This window comes from Leuciscus leuciscus (genome assembly GCF_965113295.1).
Source record: "Leuciscus leuciscus genome assembly, chromosome: 8".
Classification (NCBI taxonomy): Eukaryota; Metazoa; Chordata; class Actinopteri; order Cypriniformes; family Leuciscidae; genus Leuciscus; species Leuciscus leuciscus.
Genome location: NC_138732.1, coordinates 18236599 through 18257651, shown reverse-complemented (window position 1 = coordinate 18257651; position 21053 = coordinate 18236599). Strand labels below are relative to the sequence as shown.

General features: G+C 38.2%; 1 protein-coding gene across 3 annotated transcripts in view; it reads left to right on the top strand.

Moving 5' to 3' along the window:
• The window catches only part of ebf1a (EBF transcription factor 1a), a 132033-nt gene that overhangs the window by 99576 nt on the left and 11404 nt on the right, over positions 1-21053 (top strand). For all 3 annotated transcript variants that reach the window (XM_082178554.1, XM_082178553.1, XM_082178552.1), the window contains exons 11-12: positions 10195-10283; positions 20965-21030. In XM_082178554.1, the coding sequence (XP_082034680.1) occupies positions 10195-10283; positions 20965-21030 (155 nt within the window). The remainder of the gene's footprint in view (positions 1-10194; positions 10284-20964; positions 21031-21053) is intronic.

Genomic DNA, 21053 nt, shown 5'->3' with positions numbered 1-21053 from the left:
GGCAGTTTTTATTTTTCCCATGTAATTACAATTAATGGGGACTGAAGCTAAAATAATAAAAGTATTGTAAAATTAAAGTATTATAATTCAACATATGTATGAATTATATAAAAATTTATAAATGAAAGTGAAAATGTTTGTTAACGTTTTAGATGACAAATAGTGACAAATAGACAAATAGTGACACATAGATTGACAGAGTATCTTGTGTTACATGTATAGAGATGACACTAATGATCGATCATGAAAGTATCAAATATCAACAAATTTGCCTCTGTGATGGGTGTGGTGTGATTTGCGATAGTACCTGCGTTCGGATTAATCTGCAGTTTGCTCCAAAACTACATGATGACAGATACAGCATTCACTACTCAATACTCTAGAGAAGCCAGAAACAAAGGACGCGTTCACACTAGAGAGGCGTGCACCGTGCACACAGTTGAACATAGTGCAACTGAATTAAGAGATTAAAAAGAGGCCTTAGTTTATTAAGTTAATTACGGTAAAACAACAGGAAGCGCAGAGAGACTCGTTTTCTCAGTGTTTTATGAATATAATGGCAAAACATGATGCCTTTTATTTTAATTTAGCTGTTTTTTAGGCCTTTTGCAACAGTGTAATGAGTACGCAAGACGGTTAAAAAAAAAACGATGCAATTACCAAATCCATCACTTTAATTAAATTTTTGGATTAGCCTACTGAATGAGTCAAACTTGCGAAAAGACCCCGGAAAAAACAAGTTGAAAAGATTTGACTCAAAAGAATTATTCGTTCACAAATGTGAAGTAAATGTAAGGTATATAACAAGTTAACTTTCGGTCTGTTCCTCGTATAAATATATTATATTAAAGGTAGGTATACTGTATATAAAACATGAGTCGCATGGACTATCTTTTTGTGGTGCTTAATCCGTTCTGAGCTCCAGGGAAAAATGATCACTACGAGTTTCTCCTTTAGAGCTACATGAAAGAAAGAAAGCTATATGGTTTGTAACCACACAAGGGTGAGTAAATGATAACAGAATTTTTATTTTTTAGTGTATCGGTAAAATTTTTACTGGTGTAATAGTACAATAGTACTATAGTAAGTTGAGACACTTTTCTCAACCCAAGCTTTAATGATGAAGACCCAAAGAGATCTCACCTCACCCCACAGTTTCTGGGCCTCTGCAATTAAACATCCATAAGCTCTCTGCAATTATATTTATCATCAGAAACAATTAAACACTCACCGCCTGGGACATTACCCATCCTGCATGGCACTCCGCAGATAAGAGGGATGAATCATGCCTCCCTACTTTCTCTCCCTCTTCCTCCCCTTTCAATTCATCTGCAACAAATGCATTTCCATGTTTGGTTGTGTATTACTTCTCACCAGATTGCCATGTTTGCATCATTCGTCAAAGGGGTTTTCCGTCTGTTTTGGAGGGAAAGGGGCAGAGATATAATGCTATCTGCCAGTGAGCGTATGTGAAGTCTTGTGCAGCCGATAGATTGGAGGTGTTGATGAATCACTTGAAATGTTCAGCAGGCAATTGGTTGCTGCTCAGTATGCAGGCCAGTGGTTCGAACAGCACCCATCAGGCCTGATATTAAAAGACTCAGCTCGATCACATTAGAGGGAGCTCTCTACACCTGCCCAATGATTAAGTCTATGGGAAGCATTTGTCACTTTAGTTGAGCAAAAGCCAGACTTCAGATAATATATGCATACTTGCATTAACTCTTTTAATGCAAATATACGTTGATCCACAAGGAAAAATGCTTCTATTTGGCATTTTCTAATGTAATACAAAAATACCATCAGCTTTACAATTTGAGTGAAAACTTAAAGGACCATGGATTTCAGAATGTTTTAATATTTTTGTTTGCCTGTCCTCTTGCTTTAATAAACTCTAGCTGTATGAACTATACAAGTTTGTGTAAAACCTAAAGATCATATCTAGTATTATTTCATGAATGATCCAAAGAGATTGTTGTGCTTGAACACAAACAAGAACATCTAACCTTTGCTCATTAAAACCCTAGAAATATGTCTTAAACATTGTTAGTTTTGCTGTTATTGTTTCTTATTTTTCAAAATGTGTACACACACACACACACACACATTCGTTCAAAGGTTTCATTGTGGCAAGATGTTTTAGACGTTTCTTATGTTTACCAAGGCTGCATTTATTTGATTAAACACGTTCAGTTAGATTAAGTTCAAAAGAACAGCACTTATTTGAAATATAAATCTTTTGTAACATTAGAAATGTCTTTACTGTCACTTTTGATCAATTGATTAATTTCATAAATTTTTTTTTTTAAAATCGGTAAAAAAATCCCAATCCTTGGAACAGTAGTGTAATTTTTACACAGTCTCCGACTTTTGGACCCTACTGTAAATGTAAATCATTCATTTATAACCATGTAAAACGTTACAAATTCCATATAAAATATGCAGACTTAAAAATGTGGTTCAGAACAAATTATATACTGTAGTCACCTATGTATTTTTTTTCCGACCACTAGATTTGAAGAAAGCTTTCTTCTTGAGTGGGTTGAGTGATCGTTCGATTTTGATAATGAGTCTCTTTAATTCTATTGACAAATGGGGTCACACTAGGTGATCAATGATAACCGTTCCAATTAAATTGCTAAACCTCTGCATGGTGGAGATTGTAACCATAAAGATATAGAGCAATTGGTTTGCTCAACAGCAGGGCGTCTTCAGTGGGCCATTTCACACAGATGTCTGTCTTTTAGAAGCTGCTGCTCATGATCGAGAAAAACAAGTCATCCATTTTACGGCCACAGGTTCCAAGATCCCCCCCACCCCCACCCATGTCTTAAAGTGATGCCTTATTTAGCTTGTCGGATTTTCCAAATAAACGCTATCACTGGGTTTATGGAAAAATGGATAAAAATGAGATTGTAAGGTATTGATCCCAACGTGGGTAGGGCTGAGGAAAAACAGGCCTCATCTATATAGGGAGAGAAATGAAGCAATAATTCAGGCAGGCATCGAACACCCTGCCACTGAGCCTATCGATTCCTATCCACAGCATATGAGATCACACCTGAATGAAAGAGAGCTCTGGGGAAAACAGAGAGAGAGAATGAGAGAGAGAGCGTAAAACGGAGTCTGCCTTTCCCTAACATGTACAGAACATTACCACCCTGACATTAACAGCTCTGTACAAAGCCCACAAGTGCCTGTTAAAAGGTTCTGCTAAAGACCAATTACCCAGCATGCCTTTCTGCTCCGTCAGTCAGAGATGCTGTTCTAGCCCTGCAGGTCTATGTGTGGTCAGCTGATTCAATTTACCACCAGCAGCTCAGTGCTAGCATCTGGTCTCAAAAACAGGAAAGCCACAAATATCGTGTTCTCGCCAGTCTAAAAACTGCCGCCCACATTGTGCCTTCGGGCTCTGTGAGATATTAAGTGTGGGATTTTTATTTTTTTGGTTGTGTAAGGTATTTTAAAATGTACTGTTTTGACTGGCTCCATCTGCTTTTGACAGCGCTCATAGTATTGTCTTTTAGTAGTGTCTCGCTCCTCTCCTCTCTTCACCCCCGCGGGCCTGTAGTTATTATTGTGAAATATGAAGCGATCCGGCTGTGCCTTCATGAAATTTCAATGAGCATTGATCTGTGTGATTGCAAGGAATCCTTCAAGCAATGGTTGTTGTTCATTTATTTATTTATTGCTGATATGTTTTACTCGTTTTGATCCCATCTTCTAGAGAAAGAGGGGAGCTGTCGATTGTTAATGTATTTGTAGCTTTCCTTTTTTGAAAAATCAGGTCTGTTCCTTGATAGTTTCTTTGTTCACAAGGCTGAAAATTCAATTAGCGCCTCCAGGAGGTCCGTTTAGATTCGTAACAGCCCTATATTTGCCTATATCGATTATATTCATTAAACAGAACAAGATGGTATGGTATACGGCTGATATTCTGCTCTTTTCAATATTGATTTTGTAGATTTTATTTCAGCTCATGACATCACACGTAACCTTTTCGTTCTCCTTCGCGTATGAAATTGGAGAGCTGCAATGAATCCGTGATGACACAAGACTGACTCTATCATATATGTTGGATGACTGGCTGGTGTTATTTCTGTCGTGAAACCGTTCCGTGAGCCCAGAAAGAAATGGAAACCACAGCTTGTCAGTTTCTGGAACTGTAAAAGTAAACAAGTGCATGGACAGTTGAAAGGTGTTTCCCTATAAATATACAGGTCTGCTGTGCATGGTTTGGTAAACAACGTTACACACCAAGTAGGACATATAGGGTCCGGAAATGAAGAAGCTCATGGGATTTTACTTCCCTGTTTGGTGTGTATCTCTGAAAATACACAGTTTTGTTAGAATTTCTGGCAAAGTTCACCCCATGACCCAGCACAGGAGGTGTTTTTTTTTTCTTTTTCTTTTCTGCATGGTCTCAAGGGTTTGAGTTTGTTTTTGCGATAACGTATATGCTGTCACTGGTCAATGTCAGTTTGATTTGTGACATATACCAGAATTGCATGGATTTGTGTTCATGAAATGTTTGCATCATTGTTTTCTGTGGGCGTTCAGCGACTCTATAAAATTAGCAGCACTTTGCCGGTAACTGTTCAGTACACAGTCACTCTCTCAGCAAGTGTGCATTATCGAGTCGACTGGTGAGAGGATTGTACAGTATGTGAAAATCAATAGCAATGAAGGAGAGTAAACATGTGCAGATGTCTTTAAGTGTGGCAGAGTACTGTTTAGCCTGAGATCTTGCCCATCCATCTCTGTATCAGCACATTAACTCTGTGTCGTTCTCAGAGGTGCTTTGCACCACGACCCGTACCTCATTATACTAGCACATGGGTCCGCTTTAAAGAGAGATTCTTTAAATGTTCCCTGTCCAGGCCCTCACAAAACTTCTGCTCCAGCAGCCACTTCATTATTCACTCTTAAATGAGTTTAGTTGTGATTTACTCAAGACCAGCTGTTTTACAGCTTTTATTGCTTGTGTATTCTTGAAGACAAATTAAGTATAATGAGATTGAACATCTTTACTAATAAATGTCCCTAAACTACTCACAAGCTATCAGTGATTCAAAATGTATTTTAAATTAAGAAGATTTGTTTTTATACTTTTCAAAATACATTCAAATCCTGGGGGATACAATCAAACCAATGATTTTATCAAATGTATTAATATTAATTTTGGTTGAATATTCTGTTTGTTTATTTGATGGGTTTTTATAGATTTTACACTAATGTTAAAACGTTTGGGGTTAGTACGATTTGTTTTAGGGATGCTCCGATCGACGCAGTGTTTTCCAACATCATTTGAAAGTTCAACCAGTGTAAACTAGATCTCGGCTATGGTAGTACCGTAGGAACGATGTGTAGAGACCAATCAGACACTGTTTTACAGCTGGAGCGTGCTTGGTTGGCATTGATCGCTCATATTGACAGGTCTTGATTTACCATGCATCATAGAATATATATATATATATATATATATATATATATATATACTGTATATATATATATACTGTATATATACATACTGTGTGTCATAGAATATAAATATAAAGCTTGAATGATCGGGATCGGTATCGGTGACAGAAATCGATGGTCAGTATCGGCTGCAAAAATCCTGATCTAAGCATCCCTATTTTTTTTAAAGAAATTAATATTCAACAAGGAAACAGTAAAGTGACAGTAAATACATCTATACTGTTACAAAAGATTTATATTTTAAATAAATCATGTACTTTTGAACTTTCTATTAATAAAAAAATCTTGAAAAAATTAATCACAGTTTTCACAAAAATATTAAGCAGCACAACTTTTTTTCAAAATGTATAATAAGAAATGTTTCTTAAGTAGCAAATCAGCATATAAGAATGATTTCTGGAGGGTCATGTGACACTGAAGACTGGAGTAATGATGCTGAAAATTCAGCTTTGCATCACAGAAATAATCTATTTATATTCAAATAGAAAACAGTTACTTTAAAATCATAATAATATTTCGCAATATTACTGTTTTTACTGTATTTTTGATTAAAATACAGTAAAATACAGTAAAATTCAGACTGAGCCTGGGTTCTCCCAAGGTTTTTTTTCTCCATTAGGTCACCTGATGGAGTTTTAGGACACCATTAGGTCACTTGATGGAGTTTTTCGGTTCCTTGCCACTGTTGCCTTTGGCTTGCTCAGTTGGGAATATTTTGGGGATATTTAATTTAATTTTATCAATCAATAAATTCCTCTTGAAACAAACTTTGTTGTATTATTTTAATTTAATACTGTGAAGCTGCTTTGATACAATCTGTATTGTGAAAAGCGCTATACAAATAAACTTGACTTGACTTGACTTGACTTAAAATAAATGTAGCTTTGGTGAGCAGAAGAGAATTCATAAAAAATATACCAACCCTAAACTTTTGGACTGTAGTGTACCTCTGTTAAAATTTAGTTTCACCTAGAAATACGTCAAATTACCGTAGTTAAATGTGTTGTGAAAATGTTCTTTCTTCATTTCTTTTCGCATAGTTCAGGCTACCCCCGCTCTTTTACTCTTCCATTCAATCTCTCCTTCCTCCATGTCAAACCTGCTGTAATACTGCACAACACAATCTCTCATTCAGCCTCCATCTATTTCTTTGCCATTACGATATCCTGCAATCAGCTTCTGTCCAACCCCCATTCGTACACCACTCGGGCCGCTCCTGTGCTCTGCACTGGTCCGCACTTCCATATCCCTGTCTCCAAACCACCAACAGACCTGATTACAGGAAGCCTATTTAGATATGATGTATTGTCAGCCGCAGGGCGGCTTTGAATCATTCTGTCACATTCGACTGTTTTTGTTGTTCTTTCCTTCGCCGATAGCTGCGTCTGTTCTCCATCATGCTCCGGGATTGTTTTAACTTTTTTTTTCTCTCGTCTTGCTCTTTAAGTAAACAGCCAGTCAATCACTGTGCTGCGTGAGCGACTGTGCATCCAGGCGGTCATGGCGGCCGAGAAATTCGAGGTTAATGCTGCCTCTCAAACAGTGAGCCGTTGAGCCCTACTGTGTCTCGACGCATGAAGTCTGCTGTTATTATCCAATGTCAGCTGCTTTTTAATGAAGTTGTGGCTTATTGTAAAAGTAAACAAGGGTTATTTTAGATGCAGCCTGGCTTTTTTCAAATACTTTCTTTCTTGGGGGCAGTCATGGCCTAATGGTTAGAGAGTCAGACTGGTTACCCGAAGGTTGCGGGTTCAATTCTCAGTACGGGCAGGAAACGACTAAACAAGCACGGCGCCTAACCCCCAATCACTCCCCAGGCGCCACAGCGAAAATGGCTGCCCACTGCACCTGGTGTGTGTCCACCTTTGCAGTGTGTGTGTTCACCACTCACTACTCATAATGTGTGTGCACTAACTTGGATGGGTTAAATGCAGAGGACATTTTCTGAGTATGGTTTACCATACTTGGCCAGGCCTTCACATGTCACGTTCACTTTCACTTTTCAATGTATGTTTCAGGCTTCATGTCAAAACCAGATACTGGACCAGCATTTGCTTGTACTTATAAAACCATAGATCCCACCTGCCGTTGGATGTTATATCGAGAGGCATTGATGTACAGTCAGAGTTGCCCCTGTTCCCCAGTGGAGGATGGCCAGGCTGGGCACAGCTTGTGTTCTGGGCTCCAGGGGTCTGGTTCTATCTGGGCCCTTGGCCATCTGAATCCACTCCACTGCACTCAGAGGCTGCCCACAGTCTGTCCTCTCAGCTGTGGAGCTGAGGGGAGCTGGGCGAACTCCCTCAGGAAACGTCCAGGCTGCGGCCTACAGGGCAAACAGAAGGGAGGCTGGAAGAGCCCCCATCTTCAGCAGGACAATTAACTTAGGGCCAGAGGACTCTAGTCCTCAGTTGCTATTTTTCTGCTGCTCCTCTGTTTTGTTTGAGATTTGACGCTTCAGGCAAAAGAAAGGCAGTCAGTCTATCATGAAAGAAAAAGAGAGGGGGAAAGTGTGTGTGAAGAGTGAACAACTGTTAGAATGACTCTTGGGTATCTTATGTCACATACCCAAATCATTTTATTACAGTTTTAAAGACTTTCTTCTAATTTGGAAAAATGTATATTCAACTTGTTCTTCATTGTATTTGCTAATATCAAGCTGATTATTAATCAGTTGAGGTCAAATTAAAGGTCAGTTGACATATCAATCTCTAAATTATCTGAAAAATTATTAGCAAATTTAAAGCAAAAGTAATTTGTGCACCAGATATAGCATAAAGCCAGCTTAAAACCAGTATACAGTGGCTCCAAAAAAATAAACAATTTGGATACTTAAGCCAATGTATAAATATGTTTGCATTACATAACAAAATATAGGCTAAAACTAAGTGCCATTTGTTTTAAAGTAGTATAGCATAAGCACATGTTTCAAAGATAAACACTTGACAAAAAGAGTTTTATGTTTAAAATAAAACAATTTATACATGTGTGTATATATATATGTGTGTGTGTGTGTGTGTGTGTGTGTGTGTGTGTGTGTGTGTGTGTGTGTGTGTGTGTGTGTGTGTGTGTGTGTGTGTGTGTGTGTGTGTGTGTGTGTGTGTGTGTGTGTGTGTGTGTGTGTGTGTGTGTGTGTGTGTGTATACATATATCAATAGTATACTGTTTAAAAATAAAATAAAAGAGGAACATACTGTATTAACCATAGTTAATATGATGAATTATACTTGTGGTTATTCTGAAATGAATGAGTGAATGAATGAGGCATTTATATAGTGCTTTCATATGTACTACTGTACACCCAAAGCACTTTACAATCATATCAGGGAATCTCTCCTCAACCACCACCAGTAGTGGGGATAGTATTCTGTCAGTGCATTCATTAAAAATCGCCTTAAAAAAATTACATTAGAGACAGACCAGCTGTGACAAAAGGTCTTAATTTGTTTGATGCTTCTTGGTTTGATATTTGTTATCTAATGCAGTGAGATTCATACATTTTTAAGCATAGCTTAAATGACCAAATACTTTTGTGGCCATTGTTATACATGCTGCATATCAAATATCAAGAATCTCTGCTGACATATATCTCACTGTACATCTCTTACTCTGTCTCAGTGAATCACAGAAGGGGCTGTGTGTGAATGTGCCCCTGAGGGCTGGAGTTTAGCACCACAACAGATAAACACACAAACAAGCTCTCTGGGCCGGTGCTGGAGAAAGACCCATTGTCTCAGTGTGAAAGTCCCACTCAATCCAGGGAGGTTAGAAAAACATCAGGCCAAGCACCATGTGGTCCACCCCTTGCAGGATGTTTGGGCCTATCATGCAGATCGGGTTCCTTTTTCAATATTATCTTATTGCTCCGTCCTCAGCGAGCATTCGTGAAGCTGTCTGTGGGCCTCTGAGGAGTGGGAGGTGCTGCTACACAGAAATGAAAACTTTAATTAAATTATTTGCTCATAACGGTGGTCTATAGATTTGTTTAGCAGATTAGTGGTGCTTATGTAAACAAAACAAAAGAATCCAGCATTATTTGTTATTGGAGGTTTTTTTAAGGACATTTAAAAAGTTGCCTTGTAGTTGATCAACTTTTTGCCGATCCATGATATCAGCTGTAAATATGTATGTTTAAATGAATATTACGAGTTCAATACAAGTTAAGTTCAGTCAACAGCTTTTGTGGCATAATGTAGATTACAACAAATAATCATTTCAACTGATCTCTTGTTTTTTGGGGTTTTTTAAGTCTAGGTTACAGTGAGATATTCAAAGTTTAGTACATGTAAGAATAGTTGCATTGCTGTTAATCTGTAGCATTTGCATTGCAGTTGAATCTGTCACAAATCTCATTGCTCATCATGATCAGTTTGTGAAGCTGTCAATGATGGTTGCGCCTTTGCACCGGCTGAAAAAATAGGATCCATTCACACAAACTGCTCAAGTGTTTTTTTATTCATAAAGTGGTGCCTTGTGGTTGCAAACGGCTAAAGCATTGTGGGAATTGATACAGATATTTTGGCAGCTAGTAAGGAAACATAATATTTGATACTTTAGTTATCCTTTTATTGCTTTCTACTTTGTGTTTTTTGGAACTGTATTGAGGTCTAAAGGAAATGACACTTATGTTTTATATACATTTCTTTGTAATGGTAATTGCAGATAGGTGTTGAATTTCACTGCAGTGAAATGGTTGAATTTTCTCTTTTCCTGCAGCACTGAATGAACCCACTATTGACTACGGTTTCCAGCGGCTACAGAAGGTGATCCCTAGACACCCAGGCGACCCTGAGCGCTTACCAAAGGTCAGTTCTCTTACATGACATAACGGTTGTGCTTTCTTTGCTTTAAAGTCAACATGAAGTCCCTATTTACGTTGTGAATATTTACTATGTATTGTTGTGAACAATTTATTAGTGCGTTATTTAAAAGATCATCCCTTGAAACAACTTTGGTTTTCTGCTGACGTCAGTTAAGGCCACACAAGCTACTGGATAACAATAACCAATAGCCAAATAATAGCAAACTCTCATTCCTTTCTGGTACGTAACACCTACTTTTCATAATCCAATCCATTCCCAAAGAATAAGTCCCATCCAGATATTCTCATTGTATATCGTTTCATTCGTAAATATGTCACATTATAGATGTAAAATGGGTTTAAATGTTGACTTTAATTGTTGATTTTCATTTCACTAGTTCACTTTTATTTTCATAGACAAATACTAAAATAAACACACTGGTCCTGATTTCCATTTACCACGGTAGCCTTAGCTGAAACATGGTCTTCATTACAGACTCCTTCAGTTCAGAGATGATATGCTGTATATTCAATCCCATGTATTTGTGTTCGGTATTCTCGGTGAAAGGATCCCAGTTGTGGACCCAGTTGGGTGTTTATTGCTCTCTCCATGCACGGTTCTTAAAGAGAGGCTGACCAAGTAAATGGATCCTTTGGGAGGGATAAATAAACATTACTTTATCTTGTTGTGCGTGTCCTATACCCCAGAGCCTAGCTCCAGCAGCACCACTTAATAGTGTAAAAAAAGAAAAGAAAAAAAAAGAGTAATTATAGCTGGCTGCTGGCTGGGCCTGCTCATGCTCAGAACTGACCTTGTGCTGTTAGCAGCCCTCTGTATCAAAGCTGGGCCATCAGTATTCACGTCCCATGAGCCACCTCCCAATCCATTACACCTTAAACACATCAAATTAGACCATGGGGTCAACAAATGCGGCATCAAACCAAAGCCAATCTAGAGGAATCAGGCAAATGTAGAGTTGGTGGCCAAGTAGTTACAGTTGGCTGCTAATCTCATGTGACCTGCACCACACAGCAGACTATTTGCAACCAGCTTTTTAATATTTTATTTCAGTTAACATTTTATTTTATTTCAATTAACGATTTTTTTTTTTATGGTTTTAGTTTTAGCTAAATATAATAACCCTGCCACAGCCTGATTATATATATATATATATATATATATATATATATATATAGGCAGTCTAGGAATAAATGGCTCATGGTGTATACCACAAATTCATTGGGTGTCTTGGGTGCTGAACTAGCCTGGGAAAACCCAGACAACTTCCGGCAAATTTAGATTTGCTCTGCAAGTAGTCTGGCAAAGAGCTCATTCAAGGCCATTTCCATGCCGTGGAAATCGCGGCACCAATCAGAAACGTTGAGGCGGGCTTTACACGATGACGATCGCTCTGATTGGTTTTAGGTCTAGCCTATCCAATTGTGCCCAGAGGTATTTGAGCGACGTCCACTCCGTTGGTGAAGCGCACCAACTTTTAAATGCAGCATTATTATATTCAAATTACAAACACATGAGGACAGTCTTCATGAAAGACCCACTGGCAGATGAACATGCTACTACAAACGGTAGGAAATTAAATTAGATTTAATAGAGGATTTTAACTGTGACAAGATGATTGACAGGGCAGTTTACATGACGGGATGCACGCGACCCCGTAGTAGTATGTAGTATGTCCCAAAGCTTGCCTACTTTTTTGCTACACATTCAAAAGTAAATACATTTTCTTCACAAAAAGAGTACTTTTATGGCGTAGTGTAACATAGGCGAATTGGGACGCAGCATATGGCTTTGCACATGACGATCGCTCTGATTGGTTTTTGGAGTTTTAGGTCTATCCAATTGCGCCGAGAGGCATTTGAGCGACGTCCGTTGGTGACGCCCCCTTTGGAAATGATTTGTCTATGGAGCTTTGCCAGACCATAACTCAGTTACTACTGAGAATGGTCTGGCTTTAACCAGGCTAGTGCTGAACTGCCATTATCAACTAATCAGGCAAGGTTTTAAATTATACAAATAAAAAGTAATTATTTTTATTATCCAGATTTTATAATAATAATAGTATTCAAAATTATAAAAGCTTTTCATTCACTATCCATTTGGGGGGGAAATCATTTCAATCATCATTCATAAACACAATTTATATTTTACTAGATACTATATATTATTATTAATAATAAATGAATAAATGAATTTTTTTTTTTTACTTAAGAATAATTTATATTTGAGTGCAAACTACTTTTTGATCTAAAGGATCAAAGTATGTGACTTTTGACTGGTAGTGTGTAGTGATATTTGCTATATATTATCTCTAGCTGAACAAATAAACATGTCATGAACAAATTTGGGAAATATTCCATTGGATTTTTTTCTTTTCCGCTAATAGATTTAGGTTTTATCCAACTTCTGGAGATTGCACGCTCAGGCTTTCTCATATAGTAGTCCTCCTCCTTCCTCTATCTCTCAATTTCTTCTTTCATTCTCTTCCATCACTCCCTCACTCATCCCTTGTGTTAGTGTCCATTCCCCAGCTGGTGAGGAGAGGACAGATCTTCTGTCTCCTGTCAGTGGGGCTAAAGAGGGCAATGGCGTTTGATCTCAGTCCCTAATGAACCACATGGACATTGTTTGAATACCTTCCTCTGCAGTCCCACAGTCTGAACCCTGTTACCACACACACTCATCCGCCATCATGTACTGGAGCTCTATGCTGACCCACTAAAGGGCCCTGTAAAAATCACCAGCTGACATGTGTTGCTGCTTGTCCCTCCTAATGCTGATGGGGACTATTACATTACTGGCTAATTGATGTCACTAATGAAGATAGAAATATCCCCTTTTAATGACAGATTACATACATACATACATATATACACACACACACACACACACACACATATATATATATATATATATATATATATTCATGAAAATATAAATTGCTTTAAAATAATATCAGGATATTTTAAAATTGTAATTTCCATTTCCAAATTCATAAAATTATAATCCTGAAAAAAAATGCATTTAATTCATTTTAAATTTTATTTTAAGTTTGTTTTATAACTTTTTTATTGCTCAACTTTAAACATTTGAATTGCTTAAATAATAATTATTTGTGTGTAATCTCTATGAAATTATTGTTAAGAAATCTGAAATTAACTGGTCAAAAGGTTTGGGAACTATGTTTTTTGGCATTTGCCTGTTAGAGAATTTAGCTTCTCTGCAGAAAGAGGAAAAGTTAAGTCTGCCTCATGATTATTTTTCTCTGTCTTTCATAATGGAACTATCTGGTATTTTTCATTGAAACTGGGGCAACATATTGCTCTCATATGCTCTCTGTGATCTTAACCTTGGCTTGATTTGGACTCATTTTCCTGGGCTGATGATGAAGCTGAATGCATTAGGTGGGTCATGGCCAGGGTCACCTGTCACATCTTTCCCACTGTTTTCAGCATAAGGGAGGCAAACCAGAATACACTCATGGCTGCTCTCCCCAGAGAGCCCGCTTAACGGCCGCCCATATTTTTAACTGATTCCTTACCATTTTAATGAATAGGTTGGAATGGCCCACAAGTGAGCAACCTCGCCCTATTAGAGGTGCTGAATAAAACAGGTAGACAAAACTACTCGGGAAGATAGCTTCAGGGTCAGGTATAGGGGAAGTCCCCGAGGAAGCAGTTAGATGTTTGTTATATTAAGATTCTCAAGTACATGCTCACCTTTTCAGCAGGCCATGTACCAGGTTTTTTTTTTTTGAAAAGCAAAATGATTTTTGAAATCTTTTTTTAGAAAAATCTAACAAAATTCATTGAGGTTTCTACTTAAAACAAGAAAACAAAATTTCCAATGAGGCAAGAAAAATAGCCATTATTTAAAGAAAAAATAATTAATGCAACTTACTGTCATGGTTCTGTTTTTTGTGCTACATCCCTATTAGCATACTATCTGTCCTAAATAGTATTCTGAATAGAATTAGTGTGTCCCAAAACGTAGTATGTTGAAATTAGTATTTCAAAGATACCCGGATGGTCTACTTTTTCGGGTTAGAATCCGAAGTGCAGATCTGTGCTCACTCTGACGGCTAATATTACCCACAACCCATCGCGGGTTGGACAAGGATTGGATTAGAACTACAAACACGAATAAAAAATGTTTAAAAACTACAAACATGGCGGAAATGCGATTCCAACGGTTATGTAGAGAGGTTTAGATAAAGGGGTTTGAATGATAACTAGATATTAATTCAATGTTATCCACATTATATTTAATCTTCAACAGCATTGTGAACTTTTGTAATGATACGTTTGGTCATTCATTTTTAAATGCATTATTATGCAAATTGCAAACACATGAGGAGAGTTCTCCGCATGAAAGACCCATGACTGGCAGTTCAACTTGTTACTACATTTCTCTCTGAAACGGTAGGAAATTAAATGAAATTGAATGTAGAGGATTTTAACAAGATGATTGACAGGGCAGTTTAAACGGTGACAGGATGCACTTAACTAAGCGACAAAGCTGTCTGTTAAAGATGTTCACTTTTCATTGTTTGTTGCTATGGTTTCTGATTCAGATTAGTTACAGACCTGTTCCTTGTTTCATTGATCATCATCTCTGTGTTTATAAGCCCTCAGTTTTTTCAGTTCTCAGTTCGGTGTTGTTAATGGTAAATGTGGTGTGTTTCTAGTTTTCAGTGTTTATTAAAGTCTATGTTATTTTGTTCATCCTCATAGCTCATGGTTGATCTTTCCTCTCTATGGAGAAAATAATTGGCTGATGAATGGAAAATGACTCATTGTATGCCTAACTAGTTCGTGTTTATCCTCAAAGAATGCAGATCACATGAAAACAATAGTACTAACATTTACAGCTTTACTCCTGGGCTTTGACAGGTTGGCAGAGAAAGAGAGCGAGAGACAGAGAACAAAAGGAACAGAGGCAGGAAGGGAGAGAGAGAGTTGGGTGATCCATCATGGTGAAGTCAGCTGTCCGGTGCTGCCTTCTCACAGGTCAGCCGATCGAAGGCACCACAGCCCTCACTTTATTACTGCTCACCCAACAATAATTGAGTCACCACAAGGGGGAAGAGGCAGGCAAGGCAGCATGAGGAAAGAGGGCATAGAGATAGTGAACATGGGAAGGGTAAATGAGAAATAATTTCTTGCCGGTGTACCTATACATGTCCGGTTGGTTGTTGAGACAAGGTTGGTATTAGCAGATAGATTTTACCCTGATTTCCTCAAGTACTCGAGGTTGTAAGCATCTCTTTCTCCCTCTCTCTCTCTCTCTCTCTCTCTCTCTCTCTCTCTCTCTCTCTCTCTCTCTTCCCCTCCCTTTTCTGTCCCTCCTCCTCTTGTTCGAACACTCTCAGCGAGATATTAACAGCGTCGGCTACTGCGCCCAGCCTCTCATTTCAGCACTATTGATTTTGCCCTTTATTGAGGCAATAACAGTTTGTTGACGGCACTTCTCTAAACTGCTGGACTCAATCACAGGTGAGGGCCAAGTGTGGAACACGGCAGGTTAACTTGTTTCTCTCAGTCCTTGAACAAGCATGCTACTATGTTATCCAGCCCAGCAAATTTATTACGCAGCAATGGTTCAAAAATATATTTTTTCCTGTGATTTTTGGGGAAAAATTGTCCATCTAATGTCTCTTATAATAAAAGTTTTTTTGTTTTTTTTTGCATTTGTGGTACTGGTGATACAAAAGATATTTGATTTCAAACCAAGAGTGTGTGTCCCCAGAGGTCAAACATGAACCTCCTGTTCGCCTAAATATAGTGTCAAACAGTGTTGCATTTTATGCAAGACTGGCCAGTAATATCATAGTTAGATACCATGACATCTTAAAATGTATTTGCATACTTTCATGATTAATTAAAATGTAAAGTGTGTATGCAAGTATATAATTAAAGTAAGTTTATTCGCATATATATATATATATATTTTTTTATATATATATATATATATATATATATATATATATATGAAGAGTTTAGATGCAAAAGCCTCTAAGTGCCATCTGAAATCTTCTTATAGAATGATCATTTTTATGAAGCTACTTACTATTTAAGTTAAATTTCACTTAAATGGCAATGAAAATTACCTATTAATTGCCATTTAAGTGAAATTACTGAACTTAAACAAGCTTGATAAAAATGATCATTCTAGAAGAAAATTTCAGATGGCACTTAGAGGCTTTTGCATCTGAACTCTTCATATATATATATATATATATATATATATATATATATATATATATATATATATATATATATATATATATATATATATATATGTATATTCTTGTCTTTTTTATAGTAAATAGATATATTTATAGTGTTTGTAGGGAATAATTTGAAGTAGAATCTGCATCCCACAGTGCACCTGGCCCATATTTAGCACATCGGCCTAGGCTACAGCCTTGTTTGGTCTCTCTCCATCTCTGTCAGTGTTGTTTCCCACATTTTCCTTGTCACTTCACACCCACCTGATCCCACTTGGCTACCTCTACACGGTCCAGCATTCAATCTGTACTTCCAGGAAAAATCTCTTGTTTCTGGGTTACAGTGCAGTGTGTTCTTTATACACTGGTGGGTTAGGGTACTATAAAATATCTGAATATGGATGTAGTTAAACTTAATTTTAATTTGATCTTGACCAGTGTTTTCCAACCCAGAGCAAGAAAAGTTGAAGATCACTGATTTCACAAACTTTTCTTTAAAAAATAGTATTTGTCAAGTCTTTGAGTAGTATGTGATCCAGACATTCAGTCTTTGCAGTTTTTTTTTTTTTTTTGGTGGCTGCACTCCGCTGTCGTACTGTGCAGATGTGGACAGACAGGTTATTATTGACTTTCACAGAGTAACCTTTGAGGCCCGGAGAGAATATGAATTATGCAATGAAGTCACATTAGTTAAAGAGCACAGTGACTGATATTTATGATAGGCAGATATTGATGGAGGAAAGACATGAAGGAGGAGGGAAAGATTGGAAAAGGAAGACTAAGAATATTAGATTTTGCATTAGATAAGCCCAGTGGTTATGCCACTATTTTAAGCAATACATTTGACAGCAAGCAAACCCAAATCTGTGAAAGTCAAAGAACTGCTCATCAGCTGTGCTCATACACATGGAATGGACATTCTGCTCTACTTCACACATGATTTACCGCGTCTACACAATGTGATGGCTACTTTCACTCAATGCACTCTTGCAGAAATCACAGTTTACCTCACGCAAAGGTGATTAACACGCGTGTGACACCATACTCACAGTAAAAACTGGCTGAACCTGCAGTTACTTAAATTCAGTAAAATGCATGCAAACATACAGTATTAACTGTCATGCATCACACCACCACAAACCATATTTTTAATGAACCACCGTTCTCTTATGCTGCCCGTAACTAACTTTGTCATAAGGCTGTCATACAATTACGATTATTACGGTTAAGACACTTTTCTATCAGATTAACACCTAATACTTTGTTCTGGGAACCGTCGCAGTTGTATTGACTCATGGTTGAAGTATCTCATATCTTACATCAGCGACAAATGATGTGTTTGAAACTGAAGATTGGATTATTGTCAGGATAAGGAAAGGCTCACTATATGATAGCCTTCATTCATCAAAATGGATTGCAGCATTGGTGGGTATAAACAGCATGACATTACACACCGGTGTGGTCACTGTTTGAGCCAAGCATTTATAGTTATTGCAAACAGATAGAGGCATATGAGTTTGTGTGGTAAATTTGCACAGATTATATGTACATCCCCACTTGGATTGGTTTTGCATTTGGTGCACCCTGGCAGTATACTATGTGCTGTTCTTATATTCTAGTAATTAGTTTTTTTTAATATTTGCAATAAGGTTTTCAATTTAATGTTTATTTTGGCATGATTAATAAATATTTATAATATTTATAATCATCATTATTATTTATTATATTTTTTAAATATATAATAACATAAAAAATATATTTCATTTTCCTACCTTATGAGTAATTCAAGGAAATGATTATATGGAAATACAATAAGCAGTATATTAACTCCTAAAAACTCATCTACTATTATAACGCAATGTCCTCTGTGCTTTACCAGCAAACATTGCTATGCAATTAAATGCAATTAATTTTCATTAATCAATTTGCATATCGTGTAATGAATTTGTTTAAAGTTTTTAGTCAGTTGACAGCTTTGGAAACAATTCTGAGATGCTGTGGACTGAAGGCTGTATTTATATAAATATTAATATATATAAATGAGTTTGTGACTGCACAGCACTACCTTTAAGGGACCTCAGTTAAGCTAATAAAATCAGAACCTCCACAAGACCAGCAGTCCATAAGGTCAGGGGAGCAGAGCAGGAAGTATGACATCATCACTCCGCTCCGTTCCGCATGAGCGACGATGGTGACCCCGCTGGTATTACTGCTCTAATAGAACATTAGGAGATGATAAAATTGCAAATGAACAAGCACAGGAATAAATTTGTCATGTTTTTACAGGCCTGGCTTCCTTGTAAATGTGCAGACGCCATTCCCTTAACATTCCAGATGTGACCCGGGCCTTATTTCATTTTTTTCAGCAGTCCCCTTCCTAATGAATGTATATCATATTACCAGCCACCATAATTTACACACAGGAACAGATTCAATGTCCGGCGCACATTAATGTGGAGGCTGGCCCTTACGGTGCTGTGCTGTGGCTATTTGATATTATTTTCTTCGATACACTATGCCTGGGGTTGTTTGGTTGCACACATTCGCATTTATACGTGCTTATGTATTACTATGAGTGTATATATAGATCTCAGCTTTCACTGTGATGGAAAACAAAGCTGGAAAACACCTGTCAGGGTGCTAAAGACACTCCAAATGGGTCGAAACGGAGATTGGGTCCTCATAGCTCATAGCCGTACTGAAGGAGTGGAGAAGGGGGAGGATAGAGCCCGGGTTATGATGGCTCTGACTGATAGACAGCTATACAGACGCACAGATCCAAGATCAGGTTTCTTTCCTGTTTACCGCTCCTGGCTCCCTGCTCAACCCTTACTGGAAGCCCTGCTACTCGCCCAGGAAATGGGCTCTGCTTCCAGACACAGGGCCACCGCACACAGTCCTTGCTAATAGCATTTATTTGTTTATCTGGACAAACTTTTGGCCCCTTCCTTATTGGATTTGCCCTCTCAACAGATTTCTCCCCCATCCCCCAATATCGTAATGACGGGAGATCAATAGGTAGGGATGAGACCTTCTAACAAATGAGAGTGAGCGCGAAAGGGAGAGAAGTAGAGGAGAGTACGAGGTGCGAGTAGAGGTGTACTGGATAAATGACACAGTGCCGGTGCAGCAGGGGACCGAGCCATGGACTAATGCTTCCCATCCCTTATGTTCTTCCTCCATCCCGCAAAGAAGAGGGTAAAGGAGAAGAGAGCCCATCGGAGTCACACATCCATACTAAAGCACCACTTTAGGCCCCCCCAGGCTCCCGCGCTTCTCTCAATCACCCAGCCCGAGCCCGGGCGAACGGAGACGGGCGCCTCCCCCGCGAAGCACCCCTAACGAGGGGTTAACGCAGTGCCAGAGCTCCCATTATTGAGTGAATTTAGCACCTTGGACAGCGCACTAAAAATCTTTATTGCTTTGCTGACCCCCTCGTCATGTTCGTGTCTGTGTGTTGCGTCTGGGGCTGCCGGGGGGAGGTAGAGGGGGCTGATTGAAAGGCAATATGTCGGCTGGCAGGCAGGCACACATGCTCGGGGGCTTGTTCGCAGCGAGGGTTACACGCCGAGGGTGAGAACAATTTTCTGGTTGTCGCACTGCGAGCTTATTTTCCTCAGCACCAGCACATTAACTTTTAAAAAGGGTTCCACTGGAGCTTCAGGGTTTAAAAAAAAAAAAAGGAAGAGAAGAGAAGCAAGGAAATGAATACACAGTGTAAAGAAAACTGTAAATAAATGTTTAATGTGTGAAAAGGTTGGTAATAAATAGGTTTTTGGTTATGGAAGTGAAAGTCGATTACCTGGAAGGAAAATAGCATTACTCTAGCCCATGCTTCCTGCGGAGCGGTCGTTTACATGAACTAACATGCACGTAGTTGCTTTAAATGTGTTTGTATTCATGTATTATACATGGAATCGGTGGCAGTACTGTTGGTAGGAAGTGCTAGATGAAGTACTGGGGCTGTAAGGTGTTTTCTAAGACATTTTCCCTCTGCAAATGGTAGTGTAGGGGAGTTGTGGTCAGGACTATTGGCTAGCCTTCCAAAGGTCACGTTCAAACCCTGTCAGGGGCGATCTATGAACTGAAGGTCCCCTGTTAACATTGTGCCCTTTAGCAAAGCACTTAACCTGATATTGTTCTAAAGGGACTGATTCTGTAGTAATTGTACTGTCAGTCGAGTAACCAAATAGACTAGTAAAATTTAACGTTTTGGTAATTAAATCATGCCTAAAAAATATTTCTTTAAAAATCCTTAACATGCTTAATTTCTTCAAATAATGGCATGTTTTTAAAGACTTGTTTTCAGATGTCTTGAAATATGTTTGTTTTGTTTTTTACCTAGATATTGTCTGTGGTCTATATTATGTTTTGTGCGTTTGATATCATTAGAAATGGAAAGCTTAAGTGCCAACTTATATACTTTCTGTCTTATAGGAGGTGATTCTGAAGAGGGCAGCAGACTTGGTGGAAGCTCTGTATGGGATGCCACACAATAATCAGGTAAGATTCAAGTGAACACGACA